Source organism: Cucurbita pepo, chromosome LG10 (assembly GCF_002806865.2).
Source record: "Cucurbita pepo subsp. pepo cultivar mu-cu-16 chromosome LG10, ASM280686v2, whole genome shotgun sequence".
NCBI classification, from domain to species: domain Eukaryota; kingdom Viridiplantae; phylum Streptophyta; class Magnoliopsida; order Cucurbitales; family Cucurbitaceae; genus Cucurbita; species Cucurbita pepo.
The window spans coordinates 5,612,365-5,631,803 of NC_036647.1; the positions used below are offsets into that span (position 1 = coordinate 5,612,365).

The 19,439-nt window shown below is 34.3% G+C and overlaps 3 protein-coding genes across 4 annotated transcripts; 2 read left to right on the plus strand and 1 right to left on the minus strand.

The window, feature by feature from the left end:
• The first annotated feature begins 428 nt into the window (after window positions 1-428).
• LOC111803841 (aspartate aminotransferase, mitochondrial-like) lies at window positions 429-7,085 on the plus strand. 2 transcript variants are annotated; one of them, XM_023688431.1, is made up of 13 exons: window positions 429-634; window positions 909-1,082; window positions 1,198-1,273; window positions 2,595-3,009; window positions 3,097-3,182; window positions 3,275-3,481; window positions 3,557-3,662; window positions 3,862-3,966; window positions 4,055-4,227; window positions 5,067-5,226; window positions 5,315-5,410; window positions 6,531-6,625; window positions 6,855-7,085. In XM_023688431.1, exons 4-13 carry the CDS (start codon window positions 2,842-2,844, stop codon window positions 6,958-6,960), a joined length of 1,302 nt encoding a protein of 433 aa, XP_023544199.1. In that variant the 5' UTR covers window positions 429-634; window positions 909-1,082; window positions 1,198-1,273; window positions 2,595-2,841; the 3' UTR covers window positions 6,961-7,085. The 2 variants fall into 2 exon arrangements, with proteins under 2 accessions (XP_023544199.1, XP_023544200.1); XM_023688432.1 differs by having other exon boundaries at window positions 429-629.
• Window positions 7,086-10,976: 3,891 nt separating this feature from the next.
• Window positions 10,977-11,651, minus strand: LOC111803843. Its single transcript, XM_023688433.1, has 2 exons — window positions 11,516-11,651; window positions 10,977-11,375 (listed from the first exon to the last, which is right to left on the minus strand). The coding sequence occupies exons 1-2, from the start codon at window positions 11,561-11,563 to the stop codon at window positions 11,175-11,177; spliced, it is 249 nt and encodes an 82-aa protein (XP_023544201.1). The 5' UTR covers window positions 11,564-11,651; the 3' UTR covers window positions 10,977-11,174.
• A 3,117-nt stretch (window positions 11,652-14,768) lies between these two features.
• LOC111803840 (WEB family protein At2g38370-like) lies at window positions 14,769-18,661 on the plus strand. The gene is made up of 3 exons (XM_023688430.1): window positions 14,769-15,017; window positions 15,101-15,327; window positions 16,887-18,661. The coding sequence occupies exons 2-3, from the start codon at window positions 15,139-15,141 to the stop codon at window positions 18,387-18,389; spliced, it is 1,692 nt and encodes a 563-aa protein (XP_023544198.1). The 5' UTR covers window positions 14,769-15,017; window positions 15,101-15,138; the 3' UTR covers window positions 18,390-18,661.
• The last annotated feature ends 778 nt before the right edge of the window (window positions 18,662-19,439 follow it).

Consider the following 19,439-nt stretch of genomic DNA (forward strand, 5'->3'; position numbering starts at 1 on the left):
ATTTATACCGGAACGAATTGTTATCTTGATCCATTAGAAATTGAACAAGTAAGAAAATTTCTCATTGAGTTACGTAGTTACGTAAAAACGAATAAACCTCAGTTTCAAGAAATAATATCTTCCACCAAGACATTCACCCCTGAACCGGAAGCCCTTTTGAAAGAAGCTATTCAGTAACAAATGTATAAAGACCTATTAAATTAAATGTATTTGTTGGCGGGCTAAATAACGAATTTTGTCGTATGATTTATGTGACACTCGAGTAAATTACTGATACGTGAATAAACCGAGATTACGTATAAATAAGTGTGATTCTGCTTTAAAAGAACACGTAAATATTTTCAAATAAGGACAAAATTTAAATGAAAAAAAAAATTAAAAATTAAAAATAAAAATTGTTTAATATAAATGAAGAGGAACTGGTGGTCTACTTTCTTTTAAGATCCCAGGAAGAGAAACCAAACGCCTCTGGTGGCGCGTGGGCAGCGAGTGGAGGAGACGCGGCGGCCAGTGAAGAGTGGACGGCGGCGGTGGTGGCTGGGAAATGGGTTCTCGAGAGAGAAAGAAAGCAGCAGCTTCGTCTCTGAATCATCACAAGTCTAAAGAATTTCGTGCCTCCACAAGCTCTAGTGCTGTACTTCCTTTATAACCTTACAAATTTCATGCTTTTCATTTGAAAATTTACTAAATTTTGTTTCTCGATTGAATCGAGTCGGTTTAGTCCATTTAAAATCACGAACGAACACCGTGTTTGCTTCGAAATTCCTCTCGATCTATCAAATTTTCACATCAGTTTCGATTCGATTGATTTATATCTAAAGTCGAGCAACTTCACCTCTTTCCTTTACACATATCTAAAATCAAATTTTTTTTTTTAATTTTTTGAGACGGGATTTGATCATGTGCAGGTGGTGAATGTGGAGAATTTAGAGAGAGGATTTCTAATAAACGTGTTTTCAGAAAGGAATTCACCGGGATTATTGGTTCAGATTCTAGAAGCCTTTGAAAAACTAGGACTTGAAGTTCTCGATGCAGACGTGTCTTGTTCCGATTATTTCCAACTTCAAGCTATTGGAGAAGAGGTCGGTTTAGTCTCTCTAATATCACGGGTTAAAATATAAATTTTTGAAATCAAAATTGTCGTTTTTTGACGTACGAAAGATCGATATGCATAATATTTTGGATGGTTTTTGGCAGAATGAAGGCACCAAAATCATAAAGGCTCAAGTGGTGAAAAATGCAGTGAAGCAAGCAATCATGGAATGGAGTGAAAGTAATGGGCAAGCATAAATTATATATATATATATATATTACCATTTTTTATTTTCCCTATTTTTATTTTATTTTATTTTTCTCTCTTTTTTTTTCCAACATTATATAAAAAAAATTCAATAAAAAAATCATTTAAATTACTCGACTCGAATCAATTTTTACATAAATAAAAATTTAATTTTGATATAACGAATCAAATTTTATCAAATTCGGACTCTTAATTTAATTAAGTGTTACAATTTTAATATAAAACAATATAAAAATCTTCGTAAACTCGCTAATTTCATTAATAAAAAAAATAGTTTTAATATTATTTCTCTCTCTAATTTTATCAATAATTATTGAATATATAAGAGATTTTCTTATTTCCATTTAAAAAAAAATTAAAAAACTATATAATTTAATATTGAAAAATAAGAAACTCAAGTGAATACCTTTTAATAATATATAGGTCACTCTACTGTAAATCTAGACTAATACTCATATATTGTAGAATAAATTGTGTCTATGAATATAACCATTATAGGTAAGTTTATCCTTAACGAACGGTTCATAATTACAGTTGGGTTAAAAACCCATTTTATCCGTCTTAGATTTTAAGTACTACTAATTATCTAATGAACAATTTGTTTATGATTCAATCGAAAAATAGTAAATTTTGAAATTATTTTGAAACTATCTGTTTCGTTAAATACCCAAAATGGTAAACTTGTTGATTCAACTACAAAAGTTATTTTTCCTTAAGATAAATCAAATAACAAGTGTTTATAGGGAGTATTATTACTCACTTGAGATTAAAATCGAGTCACATATGACCATCGCGTAAAATATTAATCTTCTTAAAACTACAAGATTTCATGTGCGTGTTTTTTTATTTGTGCTCTAGAACGGAGTCACAGTGACTCAAAACAAAAATTGGGTCTCGAGCACGGTCAGATTGCTCTAGGTCATTACCACACCCGTCTGGTAATATACCATATACTTTTAATCAATCTATTAGATATAAATTTAAATTTAATTTAATTTTGTTAGGTCTAATAAATCTCCATTTTTAATTTTTAATTTTTAATTTAATAAGGAAAAATATGAAAAGAAAAAACAAAGGATGGGGGCAAAATAGGAATGCAATGGGGAAAAAATACAAATGGGCCAATAGAACCGGTCCAGTAATCTATCTATTTGAGATAGGCCCATATATTGATATCTGTACCCAATCCAAATGGGCCTGGTCCAACATTATAAATAGTTAATTGGGCTTTGTTTACACTTTGGGCCGTCTCACCAATTGACTTGTTGAGTGCTCCCCCGGTTTTCTGATACAGGCGGAGGAAATCCAAGCATTTCCGTTGGCTGCCGGCAAACAAGAAACAGCGGTGGTTTTTTTCTTCTTCGTCAACAAAGAATCAAGGGAGAGGATCCGTCTCAGTTTTTTTTTTTTTTATAAAGGAGAAGCTTCATTAATCATGGATGCTACACAAAACTTCTGTGTTCTGTTTCAAACGATTTGGTTGAGAGGCTGTTGTTTGACCATCAGGGAGAAGAATTCGAGAGAGATAACGAACGATTGTAATGTGGAGGAGTTTCGTACTGACGAGAAGATGCATTTCAACTTCTGCTTCGAAGGCTCCCAGTCTCGGATGGTTCGATCATGTGAAACCGGCTCCGAAGGATCCAATCATCGGTGTTACGGAGGCTTTCTTGGCTGATTCGAGCCCTAACAAGATCAACCTTGGAGTGGTAATGAACTAACTCTGTTTCTCAATTTCTTTGATCGCGGTGTTTATTTGGAGTTCATGGAAGATTTTCGTGTTTTCATTCTTGAAGGGAGCTTATCGGGACGATGAGGGGAAACCGGTTGTGCTTCAATGTGTTAGGGATGCTGAATCGAAAATTTCCGGGAGCGAGTTTTTGTAAGTTCAAATGCTTTGTTTAGATGGAAAAACTAGCGAGGTTTAGTTTTCTGGTTTGCTGAGTCTTGCATTTATTCTCTTTACAATTTTAGAGAGTCAATTTCTGCTGCGGTGAGTTCAACATTTGTGGAGGAGAGTGTTAAGTTGATTTATGGAAAGGATTCAGATGTTATCAAGAAACAGAGATTTGCTGGACTTCAGGCACTTTCTGGAACTGGAGCATGCCGACTGTTTGCTGAATTTCAGAGGCATTTCCATCCCGATGTTCCAATTTTCTTGCCTGAACCAACTTGGTCTAAGTAAGTCCCTGTTTATGGTCCAATTTTCTCAATATTTCTCTTTCACTCTCTCTCAAATTTACTACTGACCTGCAGCCACCACAACATTTGGCGAGATGCTCAAGTGCCAGTGAGATCCTACCGCTACTATCATCCGGATTCTAAGGGTTTAAATTTTGGAGCATTCATGGATGATATCAAGGTATGATCGAAAATTTTCTAAGATTTCTATTTAAATCCCCAGTATTCATTTGAGTGTTCGTTGTTAGTTTGTCAATGATTATTTAACATAATTTTGAATTCATCTTAAATTCAAATCTGACCTGCTTCAAGTATTTGTGTGGATTTATACTCAGAGTTTAATATTTGTTATATGTCTGTTACGTTCTTATTTGATGTAGAATGCCCCAGAAGGTTCCTTCTTCCTGCTCCATCCTTGTGCTCACAACCCAACTGGTGTCGACCCAACGGATGAACAATGGCGCGAAATTTCAAATCAGTTGATGGTAGTTGCTAAGAATTTGATGGTCCAATTCAACCATTGCATGATTATTGTAGAGAATGATATGACTTAATTCTAACTTTGTCTGCCAGGTGAAACATCACTTTCCCTTCTTTGACATGGCGTATCAAGGTTTTGCCAGTGGAGATCTTGAAGAGGATGCCAAAGCTATACGGCTATTTCTTGGAGATGGACATTTAGTTGGATGTGCTCAATCCTTTGCCAAGAATATGGGTTTATATGGACACCGGGTTGGTTGTCTAAGGTTAGTTTATATATTGCCTGAACTTTAGATTGTTATCAATAAGAAGAGGATATTGGGTAGTGTAAAGTAATTGTCTTGTGCTATTAATGGAAGTACTCATAAAATGACAAGAATTTTATAACATAGATATTCTCAATTACATTTAAGAAGAGAGAGAAATGATTGATCACTTGGTCCAAGCAACATGGTGTGTTTGAACATTTCTTAATGATTGCATTTTGGTCCATATTATAGATCGTTTATTTATGGTCTTTTTTTTCTCTGTTAAGTTTAAACACATGAAGATTGTAAATTTGAACTTTTGGCCTGTTGGTCGATAACATATGTTGAACTTTTGGCCTCATATGTTGAGTATGTCCAAGTTAATTAACTTTTAATAGTGGTTTAGCCATCGTGTAAATACATGATAATTGAGTCCTTGATTTTTGTTGGCAGTGAGGCATATAAATAGACAAATAATTGATTTCTTATTTTGTTTTTTCTTGCAATTGGGCTTAATTTTCCAATCAAAATATTAATTAAAAACTTAACTCAAAGGCTTAATTTTATATTTTAAAATATGAAAAAAACTAAATTGGGTTACAAAAATCAAATACTGAGGTAAAGTGTATTGAAGCTCGTTCCATTTGAAGGAATTATCCCTTTGGCATGGCCATAATTCTGGTAAAATTGGGTTTATAAGCTATTAGATAGGATAGGAGTTAGCATGGTCTTAACTCTTGGGGCCTTTTATCTTATTTTGTGAATGGGTTGCATCAAATTTAGATCTTGACCTCTGCCTCTTGCCTGTTAGAATTCTTACATTACATCTTTTAACTCAAATTTCCCCCAATTTCAAGTGTTCTTGGCAAAGATCAACAGCAAGCGATGATAGTAAGATCTCAGCTTCAGCGACTGGCCAGAGCAATGTATAGCAGCCCTCCCATTCATGGTGTGTTATTAGTCTCAACAATCTTGAGCGATCCACTTCTGAAAGCTGAATGGATTGAAGAACTGAAGGTAATGGATGAATAATTTTGTACCTTCTTGATTGATTCCTTGGAGGATACTGATTCTGATGTGCTTTTGATCCTCCTGCATTTTTAAGGTCATGGCTGATCGCATTCGATCTATGAGAGCTAGTTTATTTGATAACCTTGAGAAATTGAATTCTCCTCTCAATTGGGACCACGTAGTCAAGCAGGTCAGTTATGAGTTTGATATTACAATCTTGGCTAAGTTGCATTTCTATTCCTCAATATCCATGTTTTTAGAACTCTTATTATCATTGCATTCTAAAGTATGATCTCGTTGACCCATATGCCATTACATTAAAATAAGATAATATCATAAAAATTCATCTGTCACATTCTGGGTTTTTTCATTACAATGATGGTAGTGTTAGAAGAACATGACTCTCCTCAATGGTATGATATTGTCCACTTTGAGCATAAGCTCTCATGATTTTGAGTTGGGCTTCCCAAAAGGCCTCACACCAATGGAGAGAGTATTTTTTGTTTATAAACCCATGATCATTCCCTAAATTAGCCGATGTGGGACTTTAATCATCCAACAGGTAGTATTGGGAGATTTGAACCCTCGACCTCAACGAAAAGTGTGAGAATCCCACATTGGTTGGGGAGGTGAACAAACACTCTTTATAAGGGTGGAAACCTTTCCCTAGCAAACGTGTGTTAAAGCCTTGAGGGGAAGCCCGAAAGGGAAAGCCCAAAGAGGACAATATTTGCTAGTGGTGAGCTTGGGCTTGCGCCGTTACAAATGACATTTGAGTCAGATACGGAGGCTGTTTCCCGAAGGGGGCTAGACATGAGACGGTGTGCCAATAAGGATGTTGGCCCCGAAGGAGGGTGAATTTGGTGGGAGTCCCACATCAATTGGAGAAATAAACGAGTGCCAACGATGACGCTGGCCCCGAAGGGAGGTGGATTGTGAGAATCCCACGTTAGTTGGAGAGAAGAACGAAACACCCTTTATAAGGATGTGGAAACCTTTCACTAGCAGACGCTTTTTAAAGCCTTGAAGGGAAGCTCGAAAGGGAAAGCCCCAAAGAGGACAATATCTGCTAGCGGTAGGCTTAGGCTTTTACAAAAAAGAGTTCGTGCTAACTGAGTTACGCTAATCTTGGTGTCATATTCTGGATTTTTGTTTCATTGGTTTACAAGAATGACATCTTGTAAATTATATTGATGAAACTTTATAAGATATTGAGAGATCATATGAGCATATTGGTCAAAACTATTGAAACATGATTCTGTTCAAGATGTTTAATATTTATGTATTGACATTATTGTAACATGATGTAGGTTGGAATGTTTTGCTATTCTGGATTGAACTGCGAGCAGATTGATCAGCTGGCGACGGATTTTCATATATACATGACTCGGGATGGACGTATGAGGTACCTCTAACAACATTACTAAACTAAAAAAAAACATCATTTTCGTCCTTATACTTTGAATTTTATTCAATTTTAATCGGTATCTTATATTTTTTTTAAAAGTTAATAGGGACTAAATTAGACCTTTGAAAGTATAGAGAATTAAGATAGAAAAGTTTCAAATACATGGATCAAATATTTTAACAAAAGAAAAACAATTATTCACTTATGATTGTGGTTTTTGGGGCAGCATGGCAGGTGTGACGACGAGAAACGTAAGCTATATAGCGAGTGCAATGCATCAAGTGAGTAATTACGATCCAGAGTCTTTAAATGTCTCCAATGTTAGTTTCTAGTGGCTTCAACGTAAGAATAGTTCAATTGATTAGGTTTAGCGTCTTACTATTCAAATCTTCCTATTCTCGATTGTATAGCTCAGCCAATCAAACAATCACACGTCTTCAATCATATTTATTTATAAAAAATCAATTTAAAAAAATAAAAACAAAACATATAAAAGATATTCATATAATTTAACCTAGAATTAAATTTACATGATAATTTTTAATAAAAAAAAACGTAAAATTGGAATGTAATAAAATTAATGAAGAGGTTGATGTAGTTAAAGTGTGTGGGACCAAAATAAAGTTAAGAGATGGAAGGAATATATGATATTATGGGTATAAATGAATGTCTGATAAGACGTGCGGTGGGTCCTGCCTCCTCAAATTTATCAACCATACCAACTAATTTAATTTACCAAATTCAAAAATTCATTCTTATAATATATTACCCACTAAATATTAGGTTTAGTATAATTAATTATTATTAATTCAATTATGAATGTCCCGTGGAAATCAACCCAAAGAAAAGTATGGAACAAATTACTTGATAATCAAGATCAACAGTAAAAACAACTCGTTTCTAAACTCATGATTCGAATCACTTCACAAGAGGCTTGATCAATACTATTGGAATGATTTTTTCTAAACTCATGATTCGAATCACTTCACAAGAGGCTTGATCAATAATGATTGGAATGATTTTAGTATGCAAGTAACAACTCGTTTTTGAACTCATGATTCGAATCACTTCACAAAATCATGATTCGAATCACTTCACAAAAGGCTTGATCAATACTATTGGAATGATTTAGTATGAAGTTTTAAACAAAGAATTTGCAAAGAAAATCTTATCTAAAAAATAGAAATTCTATTCTCTTTATTACCCGATATGATGTCTCTAATTAAAGAAAAGATGGGTTTATATTTATAATCTTAACCTATCTAACACATAACTTCTATAATTAAATAGTGCAATTAATGAAATATGCTTATTAGTCATTGGACTAATTTCATAAATTTATCTGAGTTCATTGAATGCGACATAAAGTGCATTTAATGCATCTCTTTGTTGAAGCTCAACTTTGCACAACATATAAGAGAGGTCTCTATCGTTTTCTAAAATTTTCTTTGATGAGCTTACCATGGCTTGAATATCACTGTACAAGATTTGTTGTAGCTTCTTGATTCTCGTCCTCGTAATTGGACCTTGAGGTATGGAAATTCTTTGGTCGTGGTTCATATCAGAACGTGTTTAGTAAAAAATCGTGTATAATTATTATTATACCATTTATAATATAATATATTATATTATATGTAAATCAACAAGAAGTACTATATTTTAAAGCATAAATATACCTTTTAAATTTAAAATGTGGTTTTCCGTTTACCATCTTAAAGTCATTTTTGGATAATCCACCTTGGATGTTTTTTTTAAAAAAAAAAAATTAATTAGAACTTATTAAATATACTTTTTTTTTTATTTTTTTTTTTACCGTTTCTTATTTATTAGAATTTAAGGTTAAAATATTAATTTGATTATATTCTAGTACAAATTTAGTAAATAATAATAATTAATTTGATTAAAATGAGTAAATAATAATAATTTTCAAATAAAAAAGAACAATTGTGAACCTAATAAGCGCCTGTAATGCTGTCATTTGCAAAGCTAGAAGTTCTTCTAGAATCCTTGCAAAACGTTCATAGAGAAAGCTAACTTAACAGATTGATTCCAACCAAGAGCTAGTTAGAAGATGAATGACTCTTAGATCGAACTTGGAATCTATGATGGTCACTCTTAGATACCAAGACAATTCACTCCAGAATTAGCTTGATCAAAACTAATTCAATGAATCGGTTTAAACATCAAACCTAAAGCAAGGTTTGAGAAAGAATAACACCAAAAGGGTATCAAGAAAACACAAAGGTTTTGTCTTTATTCAACAATTCATCCAAACATAAATATTACATGCCTTTAAATAGGCCCAAAACATAACACTAACATAATAAAGTTCAGGCCACCAACTACAAATCACTAATAAATACTATTAAACACAAAATGAAGAAAATGAGGCATTCATACACACTATTAATAAATGCTATTAAATATAAATTGAAGAAAATAAGTCATTCATAAATTGTAGTTCAACTACAAATGGCAAGTCTTCTAATCACTTTCCAATATCAGCCAGATTCATACTATGCTATTATTTAAAAAAATAAATATTTGTAGAAATTATTTTAAAATATATTGAAAGTACACCAATTAAAATTTTAAATTTGAAATCACATGGAGTCTAAAATCAGTTTGTAAGCTTTAAGTTATTAATTTTTTTCCAAATATGTTGGAGTACGAAAATTAAAATTTTTTACCATATTCACATAAATAGTATTTAATTGAAATATTGAATATTGAAAATTTAGAAAGGATCAATTTGTAATTAAATATGTTGATGGCAACATATACCTATTTTCTTGGATTTACATCAAAATTGTAGGAAGAATCTTTGTATGAATCTAAAAATCGAAAATTTAAATCTTAAATATTCGACATGTGGGTCCTGTGTTGGTTGAAGAGGGAAACGAACATATTTGATAAGAATATGAAAATTTCTCTCCAGTATATGTGTTTTCAAAATATGAGGCTGACGACAATATATAACGGATCAAATGAGATAATATACTTCGCTATTACACAACAACTATGATTTGAGTGAAAGAAGTCGTACGTCAATATGAATATTATTTTAATTTATTGTCGAGAAAATATTGAATAAAATAAATAGTTAGTGGTTTGAGTAGCTTTGGTGCCACTTTTTTGTTCTTGGGTTTTTATTTTCTTATTTATTTATTTTACTTATTTTTAGTTTGCTTTTGTTTTGCTTCACTCAAATTCTAAGCTTTCGCCTTTCCTTATTTTATAATTTTTCTATCATATTATTTTAAGAATATATATAACTTTTTTTGTTATTAAATTGTAATTTTTATCGTTAAAATGAATATAATTCAACGATCATGCTTGTCCAAATCATGTTGTTTATGGGCGCATGACAGATGTTCTAGTCTTGGTTGTTTGGGTCGGTTGACATGGACGTCAACCAATTGAGTGGGGGAGGATGTCATAGTCATGCATGTCCAAGGCGTGTTGTCAATAGCCGCATGATAGATATCATGGTCTTACTTGTCCACGACGTGTTGTCCATGGTTCCATGCCCGTTCCAAACCCTTTTTACATGCTTTCATCCTAGATAGGTCTTTACCATTCCATATTGTGTCAGTATGAGGGTGTATTACCGTTCACCAAAATCGTGTCTACACTTGCAAGGGCTAAAATGCCCTAAAATGTACTATAGGAGAATATGATTAGTTGTCAACTTCTTCCTACCCGAGAGTTATATGCAGTAAGTTGTTATTGTTACCATTTTGCTTACATCTCAATATAACACCGTTTCCAATTTCTCAAATCTTGCTTTCAAAACTCTCTTTCGAAATCTCTTTGCCTCCGTTTTCTAAAACTTTATTCTTGAATCAGGGCCAGAGGCTCGAGCATACGTCGATTGGCCGTAGGCGACGCAAGAACAATTGATATATTAAATAAAAAAATGTAGAGTGAAAAGAATTTAGAATTTAGATTATATTAATGATAATTATTTTTTACAACTTTTTATTCGAGGTTAAAAATATTAATGTAGAAAAATATATATTTTTATTTTTATTTTTTTAAATATTAATGAAAATTTAAAGTTTAAAGAATATTTTTTAAAAAAAACTTCTAATTATTTCCATATTAATAGTATTTTTAAAAAATTAAGTCAATTTTTTAAAATTGATATTTTTTAAACTGTTTAATGATATTTTTTAAACTGTTTAATGATATTTTATATAATTTAGTTTTTTTTTCACTCGGAAAGAATCTCCCACTCACAGGTAAGTTTTATCCATGGTAAAATTAAATTTCTAGAAAAATGGTAAAAGTAAAAGTAAAAAAGATTTACGAGGGAAAAAAAATTTCTAATAAAAAATAATTAGTCTTAAAAAAGATGATCAGATAAAACTTTATTATTATTATTATTATTATTTTACAAATTTTCAACCAATCCCTTTGGTCTTATCGATACCATACACCAAATGAACATAACAATTATTCTAAAGATTTACTCCGATTAAGATTCCGATTCCGATTCCGATTCAGATTCAGAATTAATGAAGATGGTCAATCTCGCCGCCGCTCATCTACCGATTCCGAAACAAAGCACTGAGCCGGAGGCCGCCGCATCCTCTCCCTCCTTCGAACGCGAGACTCCAAGCGCAAACCGCCGCGCCGAACGGCGTCCGGCGAACTTCGCACCGACGGCCGAATCGAACGTCGATCCGGAAGACGGCAATGACGCCGATTTGGAAACCGGCGGCGTCAACAGATCGAGTTTCCTCTTGTGATTGAAGAAGATATGGAAAAGAGAGAGCGATTTGGAGCGGTTTTTTGGCGGTTTTTGAAGAGAATGAGAAAAGTAAGAAGGAGGAGGAGTGAGAGGAGGAGTTAGATCATCGGAAAATCGGTGAAGAGGCGTACCTGGCTGAGACTCCCAAACGAAAGGAACAGCACCGGCCAATCCGCCATAGTAGATTCTAGAAGAGTGATTGGCTCTGGAACTTTCTCTGGTGAGAAGCTTGGAGAAGAATTTGTCGTTGTTCTTGAATTGAAGCGATTTTGGAGGATAATCGGAGGTTTCACAGAGCATAATTGTAAGTTTTCTGAAACGGAATCTCTGAATTTGCGATCTGATCTCTGCGTGTTCTGTTGAGGGAGGCCATTGTTTAGGGTCCCCTCAACTCTGTATATATGTGCCTCTCTACACCCCCTGTGGTCCCCACCTACAAAAAGCCCCTTTTTCTTTCTTCTTTTTTATTTATATAAATAATTCAAATTACAAAAAATTAAAACACTTTTTTATTATTATTATTATTATTTCATTTTATATATCTAAAATGATCAAATTCATTAATTAACATTTGGAAAATAAATTAAATTAAAAATATAAATTTCAAATTTTAAATAATAATAATAATAATAAATAAATAAATAAATTATTAATGTTTTCAAAGTGCTTATAAAATATAGCGTTATTCGAAAGTTTTTTTTAGTTTGAAGGCGTTTTATTATTATTTTGTTATTATAGTAAAAAATAGAAAATATTTATTCCGATACAAAAATTAATTTATCACATTTTCATAAATTTGAGTAATTTTTTTTATCGTCTCTATTTATTATTATCGACTTATTTAGTAAGAATTATCTAAATTAATCCAAAACCATAATTTATAATTATATTCATATAATTAATCTTATAATTGAATTTAGATCACGATTACACAGCTAAATAAATAAATAATATAATTCAATAATTATATGGAATTATCAGAATTTAAAATAATAATTTATATTTCATGAGTGACTTAATAATTTTTTAATTGATTGACCAAGATCAATAATAATATTTGAAATATGGTGACATTTTTAGTTTTGTAGTTGAAAAGTAGGTAAAGAATATATATAATTTTTATATGAATTAGTTGAAGGATTAAAAAACTCTACCAACTTTAAAATTATTATCGATATTAAACAATATCATATCTATTTCAACGCTTAAATTTGATTTTTATTTAAATAATTCATAACTAATTCATAACCGTGCAAAATCTGACCGAAAACAATATATCTACGTTCAATAGTTCTCGTAGTTAGAATAATCTAGACGAACTCCGTATAGCGCTTCATTATTAAAATATTAACACGATTATATTACCTATTAGCACGTTCAAGTTGTTACTTCATTATTAAAACATCTATTTACCTTACAAATAGTTAAAAATTATTTATAAGAGTTTTGACATAAAACAAATAATAAAAAATAATTAATAATAATAAAGAAAAATTATTATTATTACTATTTGGTTTATTAGTTATATTTAACTTTTAAAAATAATATTTAACTGATAATTTATTGTGACCAAATAATTTGTTGATGATATTCGTAACGGTCGCATTATGAATTATGGGAATGTTTGAAATTTTGAAGAAAAAACCCGACAAGATCTTTGGGAATCAACCTTATCTTTTTAAATTGGGCCGACACGTTTTATTAACTAAAGGCCCACTAACTTCCATTTCAATGCTTGCTTTGTATTGGGCCAGCCCAAATTCTATGTAGATTGCAACTCTTTTGGGCTCTGATTGCGTCATTATGGCCATTAATGTATATTTAATAAATTTTTTAATTTTTAATTCTATGGTAAATAGGCTCCTCATAAACAATTATTTGATTTATCGGATATAAATTTTAAATTTATGTATGTGAATTAAAAAAAATGAAAATTTAGAGAGTAAATATGTAATTAACAAAAATAAATAAATGAATCGATACAAGGGGAATAAGATTCGAATTACCTTGTTGATCGAATATCTCAAGGCAAGAACATTGTTTGAGATTCGAATCACTCCACAAGCAAGATCGATCATGTCTAGCTTGAATGATTCTTGTTGATCAAATATCTCAACGCAAGAACACTTGCTTGAGATTCGAATCACTCCACAATCCACAAGCAAGATTGATTATGTCGAGCTTGAATGATTCTACATTCAACCTAAATTACATAGAATTGCAAAGAAACTTAGCCATTGCCCAAAGAAAAGCACAAATGCTTCTAGTCTACTTACAAATACAACATACATGGCTTTACGTAGCCTAAAAAATGAAACTATTAAAGGCATTCCAAGAGTTGTAATATTCATACTTTATGGCATTAATCAACCATTATGTAAATGTAATCTAAAGTAAATAAAAAGTCTTAAAATACAATAACTCTAAATTACTATAAATTGTAACCCACCCAAAATTTATAACAATCAAACTTCATTATTCCTCAATGTGGCATGATTTGAAACATCTTTTGATAATTTTGACAACCTTTTCTTCACATCTTCATTGAAGTATATTTCATTGAAGTATATTGTATGATTGATGTCTCTTGGTTCATATCAAATATATATATATAAATAAACTTATGGTGATTGTTGAGTAATTTATTTGTTTTTTAGTTGAAAATTATACTTATTAACAAAACATAAAGGTGTGTAAATCTCTTCTTAATAAACGTGTTTAAAAAATCGTGAGACTTGAGATGTTAGAAATGGTATAAAGTCCGGTCACTAGATGTTGGGCTCTCTAACAAATGGTATTAAGTCCAGTCACCAGACAGTGCGAGACACTAATCAGAGTAGAAGCGGGACCTTCTCTGCTAGATCAAATTACTAGATGTTGAGCTGTTACATACGATACCAGGTCCAGTTACCAGACAGTGCGAGTCACTAGTTGGAATAGAGCAGTACTTGCTCCAATATTAGGTACAGTCACCATATGCCATAGTTGTTACAAGTGATATGAAGTACATTCACAAGCCGGGGGGCATTTTTCTGTATTAGGTCCAGTTACATGATGTTGAGTTGTTACAAATGATATCACGTCCAGTCACCGGACAGGGTAAGACATTGATCAAAGTAGGGAGAGACCTTCAACGTATCAGGTCCAGACACTTCAACAAAATGATATTTGGTCCATTTACTAGACCGTGCGAGGCACCAATGGGAATAAGGCGGGACCTTCTCCAGTATCAGGTTTAGTCACGAGACGCTAGACTGTTACAAATAATATCAGATCCAACCATCGAACGGTGGTAGTCGGTAGATTTTCAATCACGTGAGAATGGAACTAATTGGAAAAAGGAAAAGAAAAACAGCAAAATTGTAAAGAAAAGAAGGGTGAGAGAGAGAGAGAGAGGTCGACCATTTCGTTTTCCGTCTCTCTCGTCTCGCTCTGCAAAAGGACTGTACACACTGCACCGTACTTTCTTCTCTGTACCTGCTTCGTATGCTTTTCTCTCTGCCTTCCCTCTTCTTCAAGAATCAAACCAGACGCCATTCCTTCTTCCTTCCCTCCATTTATTCCTCTTCATTTCACCATAAACCAAGAGTTTGGAGCTCTGCTTTCAATGCTGCATCATCTTGCCTTCCCAAGGTATTCTCCGTTTCTAGAATGTAGGTAGTTTTGTAGCAGTAGCAGCAGAAAAACTCTATTCAGAGTTTCATCCCGGGGTGCAGATTTGAGAGCAGTGAGATTCTTGTGTTCGGGAAGCGGAATGGGGAAAACCGGTAGCGGCGGCGATATGGAGAATGACGGCGGGGTTAGGGCGGAGATTGATACTTCGGCGCCGTTCGAATCGGTGAAAGAGGCGGTCAGTAGGTTTGGTGGAAGCGGCTTTTGGAAACCCTCTCACAGTCAAGGTCACAGTCACAGCCACAGTCACAGCCAGCCATCCGAACATGAGGTTTCTTCCTTCCACCTCTGAATTTAGATTTTGTTTAGGGAAAATGATGTCGTTTATTTTGGGATTCTATGAACTCTTGTTAAATAGACAATTTCGATCAAGAGCTCGTGTTAGAAATATCTCTGCAAATTTTGGCATTGTTATGTATAGTGACTTTTCTTGTTTTTTTGTTGTTGGTTTATTTTTGTTGTGTCCTGTAGGTATTGATTCGAGCTATTTATATGTTTTTTGGCCTGTTTGTAGATAGGATGAAACTAGAGGCCTCATTTCAAGTTTTTGTTTCCAATTTCAATTTCAGCTATGAAACTAGAGGGTTCAGAATTGGTTGATTGGGTTTAGCTTTAAAAGATGAACTCATGTTTGTTCCTCGGGTTTGTCAAGCTTGGAGTCTATTGGATAAATCGATGAGTTTCAATACTTTCTCACCCCCAAATTCACCTCTGACATGGTTTTCTTAAGCCTATGCTGCCTCAACTTAGACTCAAAGCATAGGTTTCATCACACTAAGTTTTCAGAACCCTCCAAGTGTTAACATTTTCAAGCCTAAGATGCCAAACAGACACTCTTATGGGTGTTTGAGCTGAGAGTTTGGGCTTGGTTGAGTTTCATATTGGCTTAAGAAACCCAACCCATGTTTGTCTCGGGCATTTGTCGAGCCTTGAGTTAGTTGAACAAACCTATAAGTTTCTGCACTTCCTAAATCTACTCCCTTACATGATTTTCCTTAGGATTCCCTAAACTAGGTTTGAAAACCTAGGCTTCTTAATCCCTCTATTGTTTCTCTTAAGTTTATGTTGCCGGATGTCATGGTGATACTTGTCTAAGGCGTGTTGCCCATGATCGCATGCCCATTGCATGCCAAAACCCTTGCCTTGTATCACTTTATTTCTTTCCTTCACTGCTTTCATGATGTATTTTCTAAATTTTTGATGTTTCGGCAAAATCATGTCTACGACAGGTAGATATGAAATACCCCAGAATGTAATATAGGGGGATGTGACCAGTCGTCAACTCCTCCTACCTAGATTTTGTATGACGATTTGACGATATCACACCTAGGCCTGCCAGACCTGAATTGCCTCAAAATGTACTATAGGGGGATGCGTCTAGTTTTCAAATTCTCCTTACCCTGAAAGTTATATGCTATTCAAGCCATTGTGTTGCCCTTTTGCTTGTAGTTATATAATGTTGCTTTCAATCTTTCTTTCAACCTTGTTTTCAAACTCCCCTTTCGAAAATTTCTCTACCCCGTTTTCTAAAACCTTCTCCTCCAAAAGGGGCCTCTCCCCTTTTGCAAATTTCTCTGCCCCGTTTTCTAAAACCTTCTTCTCAAAAAGGGGTTAGAGGCTTGAGCATATGTTGCCCTTCTGTAGGCGACACGATCCCAAATTGGCTTGACTAACTCAGTATTGGGAGTGAGTGACGCACAATCGTAAAAGTTCGCAGCTAAGAAAAGTACGATTGTGACACTAGGGTTGATTCTTACTAATTTAGAATTAACTGTACCATGACTTGTTTGCTAATCAATCTGGTATGTCTTTTTTCTTCTTCATCATTAGCATGATAAGGACGAGGTCGACATTGACATTACAATACTGGAGAAGCAGGCAAAGAACATGGAGAGTGAATTGATTGTCAAGGAAAGGGAGACCCTGGAAGTCTTAAAAGAACTCGAAGCGACCAAGAAGATTGTGGAAGATTTGAAACAGAAGCTGCAGAAAGAAGCATTTGAAGTTAGTGCGACTCGGGAAGCGACGAGAGGTGATATGAATGTAACTGCTGCTAAAGAAGCAGTTAACGAAAACGTCGGGCCCGACGGTCAAGGTCAGAATGTGCAAATATCCCCTCCAGCACCTGGTTTAATTCTTATGGAACTAGAACAGGCCAAGCTAAATCTTACTAGGACGACTGGTGAAATTGCTGATATTCGAGCTTCTGTTGAATATTTTAACAAGAAATTAGAGAAAGAAAGAACTGGACTCGAGAAAACTCGAGAGAGGTTAGCTCAGAATTCGTCTAATATATCTGCCCTTGAGGAAGAGCTAAACCAAACAAAACTGAAGTTACAAGTGCTAAAAGATGCTGAGGCAAAAGGGTTTCCAGATAACCCTCTAGAGAATTCAAAGGAGCTGCAAGAATTATGTTCCGAGGCCGAAAAGTTTAAGAAAATGAGGGAAGTAGCCACACTAGAAGTTTCAAGAACAGAATTTGAGATTGAACAGAACAAGGCCATGCTAAAAACAGCTCAAGTCAAGTTGGTTGCAGCCAGGAAAATGAAGGAAGCTGCTAGAGCAGCAGAAGCTGTTGCTCTCTCTGATATCATAATCTTGACAAAGCACGGAAATCCATCGAGTGATTTTTCACTAACTCGTGGAGACGAAAGCGTAACTCTTTCGTCGGAGGAATATTCTACTCTTACTCTTAAAGCTTGTGAAGCTAAGGAACAATGCAGAAAGAGAGTTACAGACATGATGCAACTAGTTGAAGCTGCTAACACATCAAAAATGGACGTCTTGAATCAGGCAGAGAAAGCTTCTGAAGAACTCGAAACGAGTAAAAGGGTATTGGAAGCCGCTATGAGCAGGGTGGATGATGCAAATCAGGGAAAGCTAGCAGTCGAAGAAGCGCTTCGCAAATGGAGGTCAGAGCACGGTCAGAAACGGCGTACGGTTCAAAGCTCTACCAAGTTTAAGAATGCTTGTCCTTCTCACTTTAAAAGAGATTCTAGGATACTTGATGTGAATGAAGTGAGCATGGTCAGTGATGAACCAACGCCTGTCTTGAAGCCAACTCTTTCGATAGGACAGATACTAAGCAGGAAGCTACTACCTCCCGACGAATTCGAAACGCCAACTCTCCCTGAGAAAAGCTCAGTTAAGAGAAAGATGTCACTTGGTCAGATGCTCAGCAAACAAAGTGGTGATGTTTCCTCCTTAAAGAAGGCTGAAAATAGCCAGAAGCAGACATTTGGAAAACGAAAGAAGTCGGGATTCGCTCGGTTTACTCTGCTGTTGGCGAAACGGAGTAAAAGGAAGAAGAAAGCTGCAGTTGTTAAGAAGTAACCAGCTAGTTTAGTCTAAGTTTGATCAAAAGATCATCATCCATAGCTGGTCTCTGAGTACTTTCTCTTGTATCTTCTCTCCCCTTGTTAGGTCTTACTTTAGGATGTTGTTTATATTTTGGATAGTTTGTAGATGGCTGTGCCTTATATATTTTGTATGTGTTGTTATATCTTGTACTTGATCCTTAAGGATTGTTATTACCTCAGTGCAAAGATCACAGCTGAAATGCAGTTTTTAGAGTTCTTGCCATTTCAGCTTTAGAGTTCTTGCCATTTCAGCTTTGTTGAAGGGATACATATTTGTCCAATTCATGTGAGATCCTATATTGGTTGAAGAGAAGAATGAAACATTTATTATCAAGGTGTGGAAGTCTTTTCTTAACATATGCATTTTAAAATTTTGAGCGGAAGTTCAGAAGAGAAAGCCGAAAAATGACAATATCTGTTAGTAGTGGGCTTGGGCTGTTACAAATGGTATCAGAGCCAGACATTGGGCTGTGTGCCAGGACGCTGAGTTCCGAAGGGGGGGAGTGTATTGTGACATCCCATATCGATTGGAGAGAAGAACGAGTACCAGATAGTACGCTAGGCCCTGAAGGAGGGTGAATTGTGAGATCCTACATCGGTTAAAGGAGGGTGAATTATGAGATCCTACAACGGTTGAAGAAGGAAACGAAACATTGGTTATAATAGTGTGGAAACCTCTCCCTATCAAATGCATTTTAAAACTTTGAGGGGAAGCTCGAAAGAGCCGACATCAATTGGAGAGGGATACGAAACGTTCATTGTAAGGGTGTGGAAACCTCTTTTAGAGAGGGAAATGCATTTTAAAACCTTGAGGGGAAGCTCGGAAGAGCCGACATCAATTGGAGAGGGATACGAAACGTTCATTATAAGGGTGTGGAAACCTCTCTTAAAATCTTGAAGTGGAAACCTCTCTTAAAATCTTGAAGGAAAGCTCCTGAGAAAAAGCCAAAAAAACAACACAACAACAACGTTAAATAATTTTCATAGTTAAAATTATTTGTAATATAATATTCTTCTTCAAAAA

Bases quoted from the DNA above. Each gene is read 5' to 3' on its own strand.
- LOC111803841 (XM_023688431.1), top strand. From the start codon at position 2,842: ATGTGGAGGAGTTTCGTACTGACGAGAAGATGCATTTCAACTTCTGCT. The intron at 5,227-5,314 runs GTAATGGATGAA...TGCATTTTTAAG, and splicing joins AATGGATTGAAGAACTGAAG to GTCATGGCTGATCGCATTCG. The intron at 6,626-6,854 runs GTACCTCTAACA...TTTTTGGGGCAG, and splicing joins ACTCGGGATGGACGTATGAG to CATGGCAGGTGTGACGACGA.
- LOC111803843 (XM_023688433.1), bottom strand. From the start codon at position 11,563: ATGGCGGATTGGCCGGTGCTGTTCCTTTCGTTTGGGAGTCTCAGCCAG. The intron at 11,376-11,515 runs GTACGCCTCTTC...TTCAATCACAAG, and splicing joins CGTTTGGGAGTCTCAGCCAG to AGGAAACTCGATCTGTTGAC.
- LOC111803840 (XM_023688430.1), top strand. From the start codon at position 15,139: ATGGGGAAAACCGGTAGCGGCGGCGATATGGAGAATGACGGCGGGGTT. The intron at 15,328-16,886 runs GTTTCTTCCTTC...CTTCATCATTAG, and splicing joins GCCAGCCATCCGAACATGAG to CATGATAAGGACGAGGTCGA.